At 35.9% G+C, this 13,698-nt stretch overlaps 1 protein-coding gene across 1 annotated transcript in view; it reads right to left on the bottom strand.

Annotated features, from left to right (window-relative positions):
- LAMA2 (laminin subunit alpha 2) overlaps nucleotides 1–13,698 on the bottom strand; it is a 613,890-nt gene that overhangs the window by 330,953 nt on the left and 269,239 nt on the right. The window contains 4 exon segments of the mRNA XM_032650802.1: nucleotides 2,978–3,156; nucleotides 8,498–8,615; nucleotides 10,003–10,092; nucleotides 13,012–13,191. Coding sequence (XP_032506693.1) covers nucleotides 2,978–3,156; nucleotides 8,498–8,615; nucleotides 10,003–10,092; nucleotides 13,012–13,191 — 567 coding nt within the window.

A 13,698-nucleotide genomic window follows, 5' to 3' on the forward strand; every position in this document is an offset into this window, starting at 1 on the left:
TTTATCCAATCTGAAGAACAAAACAAATTTTAATTACCACAGACTCAGTAACCTATAGGACACAGTCCAGCAACCTGACCTGTATGCAGTTGGAGTCACAAAAGGGGAAGAGAGAGCATGGTTCAAAAAATTTTTTAAAGAAATAATGGCTCAAAATTTCCAAAATGTGGTATAAAATCTCAATTTATAATTACAAGAAGCTCAGTAGCCAAGAAGGTAAGCACAAAGAAAGCCACATTTAGATACACATGGTCCAATTCTGAAATTGGAAAATTTTTTCTGTAACTAAAACTGTAGGCTTTGTAAGGCACATAAGGTTTGTTTCTTCTCTTCCTCCTCCTTCTCTCCTCCACCTCTCACCTAGTTCTTGTTCATCTTGTTCTTCTTTTCCTTAATTTTTTGTTGTTCTTTTCATTTTTGTTCCATCTCCTTTCCCTTCCTCTCCTTTTTCTACTCCCCTCCTTCTCCTCTGCCTCTTTCTTTTTTTTCTTTTAACAAACTTTTACAAATGTAAAAAAAAAATATTTGTTCACAGGCCACATAGATAAAGGCCATGGGCCAAATTTGATATAGAGGTCATAGTTTGCCAATACATGTTTTGGCTGCTAAAAGGCAAATAAAAAGAGGATATCTTGAAATCAGTCAGAGAGTTAAAGACACATTATATATAGAAGAAAAAAATGCAAACGATGGCTGCCTTCTCATTAGAATAAGTGAAATCCAGAAAATACCGTATCTTTATTTTTTTAATAAATTTATTTATTTTATTTTTGTCTGTGTTGGGTCTCCATTGCTGCGTGCAGGCTTTTCTCTAGTCGTGGTGAGCAGGCTTCTCATTGTGGTGGCTTCTCTTGTTGTGGAGCAAGAGCTCTAGGCACGTGGGCTTCAGTAGCGTGGCACGCAGTCTCAGTGGTTGTGGCTCACGGGATTAGCAGCTCCGAGGCCTGTGGGATCTTCCCGGCCCAGGGCTCAAACCCGTGTCCCCTGCATTGGCAGGCAGATTCTTAACCACTGCGCCACCAGGGAAGCCCAAGAAAATACCATATCTTTAAAGTACTGAAAGAAAAACAAACATCTCTCTCCATGTAATGAAAATATACTTCAGTAATAAGGGTAGAATAAAGACATTTTCCGATGAAATAAACCTGAGAGAAATTGTCACCATCAATTCTTGCCCTATTTTTTTAAAAAAGCTAAAGGAAGTTCTTCAGGCAGAAGGAAATTATACAAAATTAACAAAAGACATGCAAGATCTCTACACTGAAAACACTGATATGAATAATTAAAGAAGACAGAAATAAGTGAAGAGATATACTATATTCATTGACTGGAAGACTCAATATTGTTAAAGTGTTAGTTCTCTCCATATTTGCATTTAGATTCTATACAACAATCCCAACTAATATTTCTGTCATTGAGAAGCTGATTCTAAAATTTGCATGGAAATATAAAGAAACTACTATAGCCAAAACAATCTTCAAAAGGAAGAATAAAGTTAGTGCACATATGTTTCTGAATTCTAGTTTTATTAAAGCTAAAGTTATCGGGCTTCCCTGGTGGTGCAGTGGTTGGGAGTCCGCCTGCCGATGCAGGGGACACGGGTTCATGCCCCGGTCTGGGAGGGTCCTGCGTGCTGCGGAGCGGCTGGGCCCATGAGCCATGGCCACTGAGCCTGCGCGTCCCGAGCCTGTGCTCCGCAACGGGAGAGGCCACAACAGTGAGAGGCCCGCGTACTGCAAAAAAAAAAAAAAAAAAAAAAGCTAAAGTCATCAAGATAGTGTGCCATTAGCACAAAGATGGACAAATATATCCATGGAACAGAACTGGGGCTCCACATGTTGACCCAAAAGATCAACTGATTTTCAGAAAATGCCTCAAAACAATTCAAAAGAGAAAAAGAAAGTATTTTTCCAAAAATGGTGCTGGAACAACAGATGAGCCACATAGATCTCAATCATTATTTCATACCCTACACAAAGATTAACTTGAGATGGGCCATAGCCCTAAAAGTTAAAATTCTAACACTTCTAGAATAAAAAAGAACAATTTCTTGACTTGAAGAAATACTTCACAAGAGAAGATATAGGAATAGCCAATAAACACTTAAAATAAGAATTTAATCCATGGGATCTGCTGTAAATTCATAATAGAAGATCTGCTGTAGCACCAAGCATTGATGGGAATGACTTAGTGATTGCCTAGTACCCACTTGCCATACCTACTACACCCACATCCACTAGAATGGCTAATTCAAAAAGATAGTCAAGACCAAATAATAGAGATAATATGGAAGAACTAGAATTTACATACATTTTTGGTGAACATGTAAAACAGTATTACTAACTTGACAAAATGTTGGCAGTATCTTACAAAGTCAAACATATATCTATCCTATGAAACAAGTACTCTACTCCTAGATATTTACACAAGGTTAATAACACATGACCACAAAAAGACTCACATAAAACTGTTTTATAGGAGCTAACCAAAAACTGGAAATGACCCAAATATCCACCAACAGGAGAATGGATTAAAAATTAACATATGTTCATGCAAAGGACTACTCCTTAGCAATTTTTTTAAAAAAGAAATAACTACTGATGTGTACATCATGAATAAATCTTAACATGTTAAATTGAGTGAAAGGAAGACCAACAATTTTATGTACTTTATGATTTCTTTTTTAGGAAATTCACTAAGAGGCAAAACTAATTTATGCTCTAAAAATCAGAACAGAATTTGCCTGGGGGTGGTGATTGACTGGAATGAGGCACAACGGGACTTTCTGGAGAGATGGAAATATTTTATATCACATCCTGAAAGATTTATACAGTTTCTACTATGAAATATTTCTAGTCACCTTTGAGAATTTGAAGTCCAATTATTTAGAGAAGCTATCAAAATTATTTTTCCCTATAATACATCTCTGTCTGAAAAAGCCAAAATAACACTTAATGAAAGAAAAAGCATACTTTACCCCTTTGGGTCTGAAGAAACCATCAATGCATGTCTCACAATTTATACCAGCAGTGTTTCCAGTACAATTAATGCACACACCCCCTCCAATGTACTTTCCATGTATATTTAAACTCAGATTTCTTCTGGCAACATTTTCATCATAATAGCATTCTTCAGCTTTCCCATGACAATTGCAGGCTACATTAGGGAAAAATAAATTTATAAACATTAATTTCAGATATATTTAAAAATAATATTTTGTTACATAAGAGGTTTTTATACCATATGGAAAATTATATTACCTTATATATGTATATATATGTAATCAATGCAAAGGTATCTAGAAAGTACTTGGATTTATTAGGCATATTAATAAATTTGCATGTTTTAATGGAACTTGAAATAGTTAAAACATAAATTAAGCTGAAGCATATGAAATTGCCAATATTTGACTGATTTTATCTTATAAAACTGATATGTCATATAATTCACCCTACAATTTCCTATTACGACAAACAAATTACTGAAGTATGGTACTGAATGATTAACATCCATGTAATCTGTAATGAATAATTATTATATGTGAACCTCTGTGTTAGATACTACGGGTAAAAAGCATGCTTAGTATATACACTTGACCCTTGAATAATGCAGGAGTTAAGGGTATCAATCCTCTGCACGATGGAAGATTCGAGTATAACTTTGCAGCCAGCCCTCCCTGTCCTTGGTTTCTCATCCCCCAATTCAACCAACCACGGATTGTGTAGTACTGTAGCACTGTTGTCTGCATTCAGTGAAAGAAATCCGCCTATAAGTGGACCCTTGCAGTTCAAATCCATGTTGTTCAAGAGTCAAATGTTATTCCTTTCTTTTACTACTAATCATAACTAAAACCTAGGGATTTTTTATATGCCACATTCTGTTCTAAATGTTTTATATTTATTACCACTGATTTTAATTCTCAAATAGTTTTGTGACTTACAGACTCTATTAACCTCTTTTCATATATTAGGACTCTCAAGCAAAGAGAAGTGAAGTAACTAGTAAAAGTTCACCAAGTCAGTATTGTAAGCCAAACTCTGAAGTCGGGCTCCAGAGTCTGCAGGGCTAACCACTACCACAATCCCTTCAAGTTATCTGATAAGAAAAAGCTGTACGATAAGTGCCAAGGTATCAGGACAAGATGAGAGCTGGTTTGCTCAGTGGTGAGATCATGCTATTTCGTGCCAGTCTTGGATTTGGGTGTCCTCTTCACTCCTTAGTAGTCCTGTGAGGTAGGGAACTTCATTTCACTAAGGCTCAGTTTCCATATAAAACATGAAGTGGTCAGTAGTAATTACTAGGTAGGGATATTTAAAATGCACGTAAAATCATTAGCATAATGTGTTATAAATAAGTTCCCAAATGATTTTCCCTGTTCCACTTCCCCTCATCTTCATCCTCTATGTTTTCGTAACCCCCTTCTCTTCTTCTCCTTTTCTTTTTCATATCACATTACAGGTGTTCAGAGGAATGATAAATTACTTCCCCAGGAAGAATTGGGTAAGGCTTTGAAAAATGGGTAGAATTTATTTTAGGATGGCAACTAGGCAAAAAATATACTATGCAGTGTCTTTCCTCATATGTTGAGTTTCTTAGGTGTCCTCGCATTGATTTCCACATCTATACGTGTGTGCGTATGTGTGCATGTGCATGCACGTGCACGGGCCTGTGTGCGGCACACAGCTCAATCTTTTTTTAATTCCACAAAAGGGGACATTTATATACTGTTCTGAACTATCTTTTTACTGACAGTAAATAGCATGGCTCCTTCTCTATTGGTATTATGTTTTCCCTAAGGCTACACTGGGTACTTCTTGATTACTTAGATGCCTAATAGTGGGCAGTTACATTGTTCTCCTTTATAACACTGAGTACCTACCAGGAGGGCAATGGAGGTCGGGGTTAGGAGTGGGGGTCTGGTGTTAGACGGCTCCCCATTTGCCAGCTGAGTGACTTTGAGGAGACAGTTCAAGTCTTAGCGTCATTTTGGTACTTAACTCTTAGGTTGTGGTGAGAATGCAGATCATCTAGCAGAACGCCTGAGACAGTAAATACTCAGCCCTGTAAATGTCAGTAGCAGTGGTATTAGCAATTGGGTACTAAAGACAAGGATCATAAAATGTCCTGTACAGCTATCCAAGTCCATCTACAGATTAAATTCCTGCAAGTGCAATTTCTAGTCAAGGGGCATGGGAAATTTTAATTTTAATTAACTTGAAAAAATCCCCTCTGCAAATGCTATGTCAGATTACTCTCCCTCCGATAGATAGGATAAAACTGTTTCCCCACAGCCTCACCAAAACTGTGTATTACCAACATTTTCCATTTGGTGAGCATTCAAACATATGTTGAGTAAATGAATGAACACTTTGGTAAGTTTAAAAAAAAGTACTATTATTGTTTTAATGGATACTTCCTTAATTATAAATAAGTGTGATCATTTCTTTATATGGTTATATCATATTTTTTTCCTGAGCAATGTCTGTTTTGATCTTTGCTCATTTTTAACAGGTTGTTTTGAATTTTTTTCTTATTGCTATGGAAGATCTCTTTGTATAGTAAGGATATTATCTCCTTTTCTTGTTTGTTGCAAATATCTCCTTCACCTTGTTGGCTTTTGATTTAAGATATAGTACTCTTGCTATATTAGTGGAGAGTTTTCAAAATGTATTCTAGGGGACATGTAGTCACAAATATAAATCACTAGGCATCATAAGCAGTTTTATATCTTTAGGACAATGCACAAGAATTCTCAACAATCTTGTAAAGCTATATTGCAAGAAATAGTCAAGATTTCTGCTACAAGTACAACTAGAGGGAAATACAGAGGAATACAAATTTATTCTCACATTATTTAGAACTAGTATTGCGGAATGTACTTATAACCATGAGCTAATGCAGGTAAAGACTGATGCCTGAGGAGCAGTCCTTTTCACACTCCATGTATGAGGGCCCTTTCCTACAGCCTTGGCTGCTGTTTAAAGGTCCTGGGCCTGCACAGCTTTCATCTATAGCCTTAGAGGACATGGATAATATCTACTCACAAAGAGCCATTTTTCACTCTGTCATCAGCAGTTTGTTATTTCACAGAATGTCCAAGACACATGATAGAAACTGTCTGTTAATACAGGCTTAGCAATGGAATACATATCCTTTGCACTTTAGAGATATAACCTGCCTCAAATAAGCTAGATTGATAAAAGTCGAAGTTAAATTCAAATGAATTAGAAGGCAGTTATTCATTTTATAGAGGGATTTGTCACGTTGCAGGATTTTTCTAAATATTAAGAGGTGAATGGAACACAATTCAACTTGGAAAATAAAATTTTCATATAAGCTTTTATGAATGTGTACATTGCCAAAAGCACAATATTTATACAAGGTTTTATGGTTAAGACCCCTATCTTTAATTTGTGGATTTCAAAAAAAAAAAAAAATTATTTTCTCATTTTGGAAATACAACCTCCCATCTCTTCCACAAAGAAAGATAAAATTGTTTTATAATAACACTATTTTATAAAAATGTATATAGCAGCAAGTGGAAATTTCTTTCTGTGTTGCTTTGTCCATCCCTGTTGCTAATAAGTCTGATCCATCCTTTCTGTTTCCTTGTTTAAACACATACACACAAGTGGAGAGCGGTAAAGGATTCTGCAGAGCCACTTAACGTTACATCATGATAACTTTGTGATAGAATGTTAGAGACAACAGGAAGAATCCCTACCCTCAAATGCTCAAAAGTTCCACGTGTGACTGTTGATATTCTACAAGCAGAAGAGAAATTAATTAAATTTAAGGAAGTTTGAGAAGAGATATTCATGGTGTCATTTAACTTAAATTCAGTCTTAGGAATGAATGCCTGCTCTTGTCGGGACAAGCTGTGGAGATCCTGAGGGATTGTCAGGAATGGGGTTGGGGGTAGATGATAAAAAACAAGGGCTGGGCATCTGCTACCCCCCACCCCTTACAACACTGGGTAGTGGTGGCCCATTCCCTCAGATACATCTCAGTAACAATGAGTGATTTCTAAACCAAAATATCTTCACAAGCACTCAGACACAACTCAAAAGGCAAAAGAGATATGTGCAGAAAATGAAGGGACTCAAGACATTGATAGGATAGGCAGAATCTTAAACTGAAAAGAAAATGTATTTTATGTTTGGGGAATATTTTATGATTAAAGTCTGCTACAATTCAGTAATTTTAAGGACGTATCTTGTCTGACACATGATACATGATAAATATTTTTATTCAATAAATACATAAGGTTGGTATTGGTTTAAAATGGCTACCAAGTCTGTTTTGGTGACCACATACACCTACTGAACTGAAAAAATGTGATTAGGACTGATTCACTAAAATATTAATATTTGAATTCAATAGAATTGGGCTTTCTGGCTAGTTTGGATTTATAGTTCAGCAGAAGTCTTTGTTTTTAGGTCTCGTCTTGGCCTGAACAGATCTCCAGAAACAGAAGTTTCTCTAGCTTCCCTGTCACTGTGTTGGGACAGTTGGCCATATTAGGCTACAAAGTCATCTGCTACCTTTCTTGGGTATTTCCCCTCAGGGAAAACTTCAAAAGTGATAATATTAAAGTATAAATGAGTATTTGTTGGCAAATGTTTGCATAGCCAGTTGTTTTATGGTTTTTCATTACCGGCTTTTTCTTGGTTGTCACTGTCCAATAATTACTATAGCGTAGTTTATGCTAATGACTGTCTCTGATACCATTTCTAATAGTAGCATTTTATACCGTTATCAATGTGAAACCACACATTTAAAATATTAATGCCTATTATTAAAATAAATATTCTTTCTCCACAAATTTGACTTCTTGCCTTCTCTCTGTTACGTTTTACTCTCCTATTCTTCCCAGCTACTGCCCCCAAACACTACCCTTTAATAAGTATAACTAATGAATCAGAGTCCTTTCTTTCCCAGATAATAAACTGACTCTAACCTGTAGGGTCTGATCTCTTCCCTCTGGTTTTTCTCCATTTATTAGATGATGGGTACTCAAAAGCTATTTACTATTTACCTAAGCTATTTAGGGGAGGAACTACAAAGGGAACAGGCAGAAGGATCTGGAGCTATACTGGTTTCAGAACCATTTTATAAACATACGTGTTTAGAAGGTTAATCTCTATACCCTGTAGGTTTTATTGAATGTTTATTTACATTTGTATATATATATATATATATTATGCTGTAAGCTTCAGATTCACCCCTGATGACAGTAAGTGTATACTATGCTTTTATCTATTTCTCATTATTCTCACACAGTGGTAAATTCGTGGGTGTTTTGTAAATATTTGTCAAATTAAAAAAAAAAAACTTGAAAACTCTAAAACAGGAGGGTAAAAGAGCTTACCAGCTACTGTCTTGGATAAACTATATGAACCGGAAATATGTGCTCACCTGAAATCAGCACATGTTTATATCACCTGTGTCCCAGGGAAGGAAGAATTACCCATGGTGCTGGCTTGTCAGAACATACCTTCACATTCAGTTTTGGTCAGAAAAGTGCCTGCTCTCCATGGTTTCTGATGAAATCCAGGACAGCACTGATCACAGCTATCACCACATGTGTTATGCTCACATTCACAGCGGGATTTCTAGTCAAAAAATGGGGAAAAAGCATACTTTCAGCATTCTTTGGAACCATAAATGAGGGGCTTCCCCTGAAAGGTAGAATGAAGAGAAAAGGAAACATCAAGACTATGTACCAAAATCTAAAACTCCCATCAGTCTGGGAAGGAAGAGGTGCCAGCCTTGGGAGTGGGTATATTTGATCAACACCAGCTTAGGGAGGGAGATCCAGGCTGGCTCTGGAATCACTGGGCTCAGACATAGAAGAGAGAAGAGGACCAGCTGGAAGTAGTCTAGAAGACTAGAATCCCTTCTCTGATTCCTGAGATCCACAGGTCTTCTGGGTGGGATGTATCCATTTTAAGGATTCCCTCAAAGTACAATTAACATTTGGTGTAGGAAGAGGGGAAAGAGTAGATTCCTAGGCATGGAGGGGCATGGATAGAATAGAAATCTAATACCCCAAGCCTGAGTCTCCTGTCTGTGTGTGTTTTGAGTAGTCTTATTTCATCACATGGAACTGGCCCTCCAAAGCTGCCGCCTGATCTCTCAAAGCTTGGGAAATACTGCTCATCAATACCCCTGATAGACAGTGCCCACACTCTGAAGAAAGCAGGACCACAACCTTGCCCAGAAAAATATGCCAGGGGTTTGAATCTTCCCAAGGAGGTAATACTATGATGCATTAGTCAGAAAATTAATACTATTTGAGAAATACCATTTGCATTACAGTTTTAGTAGGAAAAGAAATCTTTACATATGTAGCTACATTCACTGATCTTACTATTGAATACATTTCTTCCATACACTATAAAGTGGATGATTTTCTATTTCACCAGTTTATTTATGACTGAGAAAAACAGATGCTCATTCATCTTCTTTTTTAGGTTATGTTCATTTAGTCCATTGTCATTAATGAAAAATTCAACCGAAAAACATTCCAGCATTTTCTGACCTGGCGGTTTCAAGCTCTCCTGAATACTCCCTTCCTTCCTGCCCCTGTCCTACCTCAGCCTCCGGTTCCATGGTCATTTAGATTTACTTCCATGTACATTTTTCATTTGTTTGCATTAATTTTTTTGATGAAAATTCTTAAAAGAAAGGGTCAGGTTGATTGATGACAGGAGTTCTTTAAAGCTAAATCATACAGCTGGCTGTCACAGCTAGAAAGGTTTCAAAATATATAGACCAGTTTGGAGCCTTTTTGGAAGAAAACTAATCTGTTTTCTGATATAGTGATGGCTGCCTTCAAAGTCTATCATCCTACCTGCCAGCTCTATTTCACCCTGGCATGGCTTTCTGTTAAGTGGGGGCCTGACACCCATTCACAGCGTCCCTGTCAGCAAAGCTTCTCATGAAGCATTTTACAGTTCAGAGCTTCATTTTACCAAAGCATCCTATCAATATACATACATTTGTCACTGGATCAAGTGGACAAGCCCTGGCATGACCATAGCAGATGCACATCCCTCCAACCGAAATATCCTTGACCGAGTAGTAATACTGCAAAAAAGCAATCCAGAGAGAAATCCTATTAAGACTACTGCAAGGTGAAAGCAACAAAAGGGAACATTCAGTTAAAAACTTGGCTTTCTGCTTGTATCCTTAGTTTGAAGCACTAGAGAACAACAGAAGGTTCACAAAAGTATCCAGTAACTCCTCACATTGAAATCATAGCCCAGGGACAGAATGCCTCTAATTTATGTTAGGTGGGCATTTTAGAAATTTCTTTCTTACAGACAGTACAAAGTACTACACAGGACAAATACTCCATGCTGGAGTATTTATTATTGAGAGCAAATTGTTATGGGGCGGGGGAGCAAGGGCACTAATTCTTCATAAAAGTTGAAAGAAAGAAAACCTTTTTTATTATCATTATAGGAACATCAGTGTTCATGAATCATACGCAGACTGTTTTACTTGATGGATTTGAAAAGAATCAACAAATTTAGGGAAATAGTGCTCATAACAACACATTTCTTAACCATATCAAGAAGAAAATGAAAATTAATTATAAGTTTGATTTAACATAATGTGAGAAGTAAACTAGATGTGCAAAATACTTTTTTTTCATTATTATGTTAAAATAGCCATGCAATTACTTTCCTATCTGAGTTAACAGGACTGTTTCTAATTATTTTCATCTACTCAGTTATTTTTAAAAGATCATTTGTAATTACAGAACAGGACTATGTAAAAATTTTACTTAATTTGTATATAGCATTTTATAGTTGGGAGAGTACTTCATATTACCTTATGGAATCCAAATAACCATCTTATGGTAGACAGTTCTATTATTCCAATTATTTACACTAAAAAAACCCCCCACACATTTAGTGAGAATAAGTAGGTAGACACAAAGTTCCCTGAATACAAATTCCCTTTTCCAATTTACTTCTTTTCTTTACTTCTTTTTAAAATTCTTTTTGTTTGTTTTTGCTATTTATGTATAGTATCTTTTATAATATTTTTGTTACTTTATCTTACTTGATATACTTAGACCTCACACTATTGTAACTTGCAAGGAAGTTTAGGTGTAGCTTAGACATAAAAAAGTCTGCTTTTCACTAACTTCATCACCTTATAATACAGATCCAAACAGGGATAGTTGCTCAGAAAGCTGATACTGTAGTTTTGTAGGTGTTTTTAAAATTGGGAAATTTGCTTTAAATATAAATGTGCAATGCTTCATTTCTGTGTCATGAAGAGGAGCTAAAATTCAATATCCTATTTTTATATATTTAAATTTATATGTAGTGTTTACAGAACTTGAGTACTTTCAAAAAACATATTTGTATGTTGATTTTTACTGCACTGTTTTAAAGGCTCATGTACAATGAAGTTATAAATAATAGATGTGCACCCTAACCCCTCTCTGCTTTCTGCAAAAGATGATAAAAGGAACACATTTATTTCCATTGATTTTTTTCTTTGATAGATATACTGTCAGGAAAGATTAAATTTCACTTCAAAATTATTCAGTCTTCCTTGGTGTGTATTTTTAAGTCATGCCAAAATTATAATTAAAAATCTTTTTTTTTAACAAGTGAAGAATCTAAACATTGGTGAAAAATCATGATTACTTTTGCATAAAACAATTTACAATATACTGAAATATAAGACAAGGTAAAATTATTTCAGGTTTGGAAATACAGGGCACTAAAACATCCAACACGTGTTGCATGGGGACAATAAAACTTTAAAAGTTATTTTGCAATGATGGAGAGGTTAGGTGTGAGTAAGTTAAGTAATGAGAAGAGAAAATATGCGAGGGGTACTCAGGAATTGTGAAAAGTACCACCCTTCAGTATTCAGCTGGCCGGTTCAGCAATTTGGCAATTCGTGGCAACCGTCTAACCTTAGTAGGGTCATTCTAGAACAATGCTTTTTCTCACAATCTCAGTTTCTCCCTACAATCCTCTTTTCTCCTCCGCTGTTAGCATATATTTGTTCTATGGATTTACTGCTGAACTGACTCTCTTGGTAATAGTGTCTTGGCTGTGTAGCAGCATATAAAGGAGATGAGTAAACCAGTGAATACGGTGAGGCGTGGATAGGAGAAAGAACAGTTATCTCTCATAGTAACTTGGGCTGATCGTCTATGTCATAATCTCTCAAATTCCTGTTTAACACTGGAAAACAACACTTGGTAGCTCCTACTTTCAATGATCTGTTGAAAGGATGCTATAACCATTTTTTCCTGATATTCAATTCATAAAGGAAAATAAAATGGTATATATAATCACTTTTTTCCTATAGCAGCGCTCTTTTGAACTAGCAGTGCCTTGTGATTCATTAATGAAGCATAAAACTAAATTATTTAATTAGACAAAATGGTCCACAGAACAGTGACATCCGTATCACCTGGGAATTTATTAGAATTGCAGTTTCTCAGTTCTGCCCTAGACCTACTGAATCTGAATCTGCATTTCCACATCACCAGCTGATCTATGCACATTAAAGGTCATCAAGATGTCATGTGATGTGTGTGTGTGTGTGTGTGTGTGTGTGTGTACTGAGTCATGATATAAAATGTATTTCTTAGTGTGCGTTGCAACCAAAAATGTTTCAAAGCCCATTCTCTTCCTGTAGTAACCACCACCCCCAAAGCCAATTATAATAGTAGTATGGATTACCCAAAGCGTCGAAAAACTAACTTAGGCCTCAAAATTAAGATAGTGATCTAGGCATTACGATCTCCATTGTACCAAAGAGGAAATTAAAGTTTAGAAACGTTAAAAAGTTTGATAAATGTTACACATCTAATAAGTGGCAGAGCTTAGATTTAAACAAAGGAAGGTCTGTGGAATTTCAGTCTTTCACTCCTTCACTGAAAGATATCTTTTAAAACTATTTAACAGACAATTAAAACGATGGGTGCAATATCATTCACAAGTTCCAGTATGATTCATTGTAACTTACTCTTCGTGTGACAATGGGGTCAATTTCTCTTGGGTCTTTGTGAGCAAACATCATCAAATCGGCATTCAAGGTGCGGATCCTCTGAAATCTCAGGCGAATATAGCGGGCGGAGGTAAATTCTAGCAGTTCAGGAGACAGATCATCAGCACTTGGTCTCCCATTGATCAAAGAGATGTGAATCTACGCAAGGTGGGAAATCATTTGACAATTAAAGTTACCAAAAATTAAATATCTGGTTTTAATTTTTCTTAGAAAAATAAAGTTAAGCTCCCTTTCTCCCAGTTAGTCAGGCAGATACAGGTTCATATCTCCTTACTGGAATGCAGTGAAGTAATTGAGAAATTTTATGAATGCTTTAGTACATATACATGCAATTTATTTGCTTATATTTCAGGTGTGTTGTATATACTGCAATTACCCATATTTCTCTGTTCCAAGGCAGTGCATCTACTTGACTTTCCTAGGATTTCTATAAATTCTTGTCAGTCATTCTTTTTCTGAGAATTATTGTGCCCTAACATTATTTAAGACTGTAGTATATAGTGGGAAACCAGAAAACTTGGTATAATAAAGTTACAAAATATCAGACAAAAGCAAGAAACCATCAGGAGCTTAATTTTTTTTATTCTGAACTTGAAAGTATCCAATTATATAGCCTTAAAATATGGAGAGCAAAAATGGACACAT

The sequence above is a fragment of the Phocoena sinus genome, chromosome 12 (genome assembly GCF_008692025.1).
Source record: "Phocoena sinus isolate mPhoSin1 chromosome 12, mPhoSin1.pri, whole genome shotgun sequence".
In the NCBI taxonomy this organism is placed as follows: domain Eukaryota; kingdom Metazoa; phylum Chordata; class Mammalia; order Artiodactyla; family Phocoenidae; genus Phocoena; species Phocoena sinus.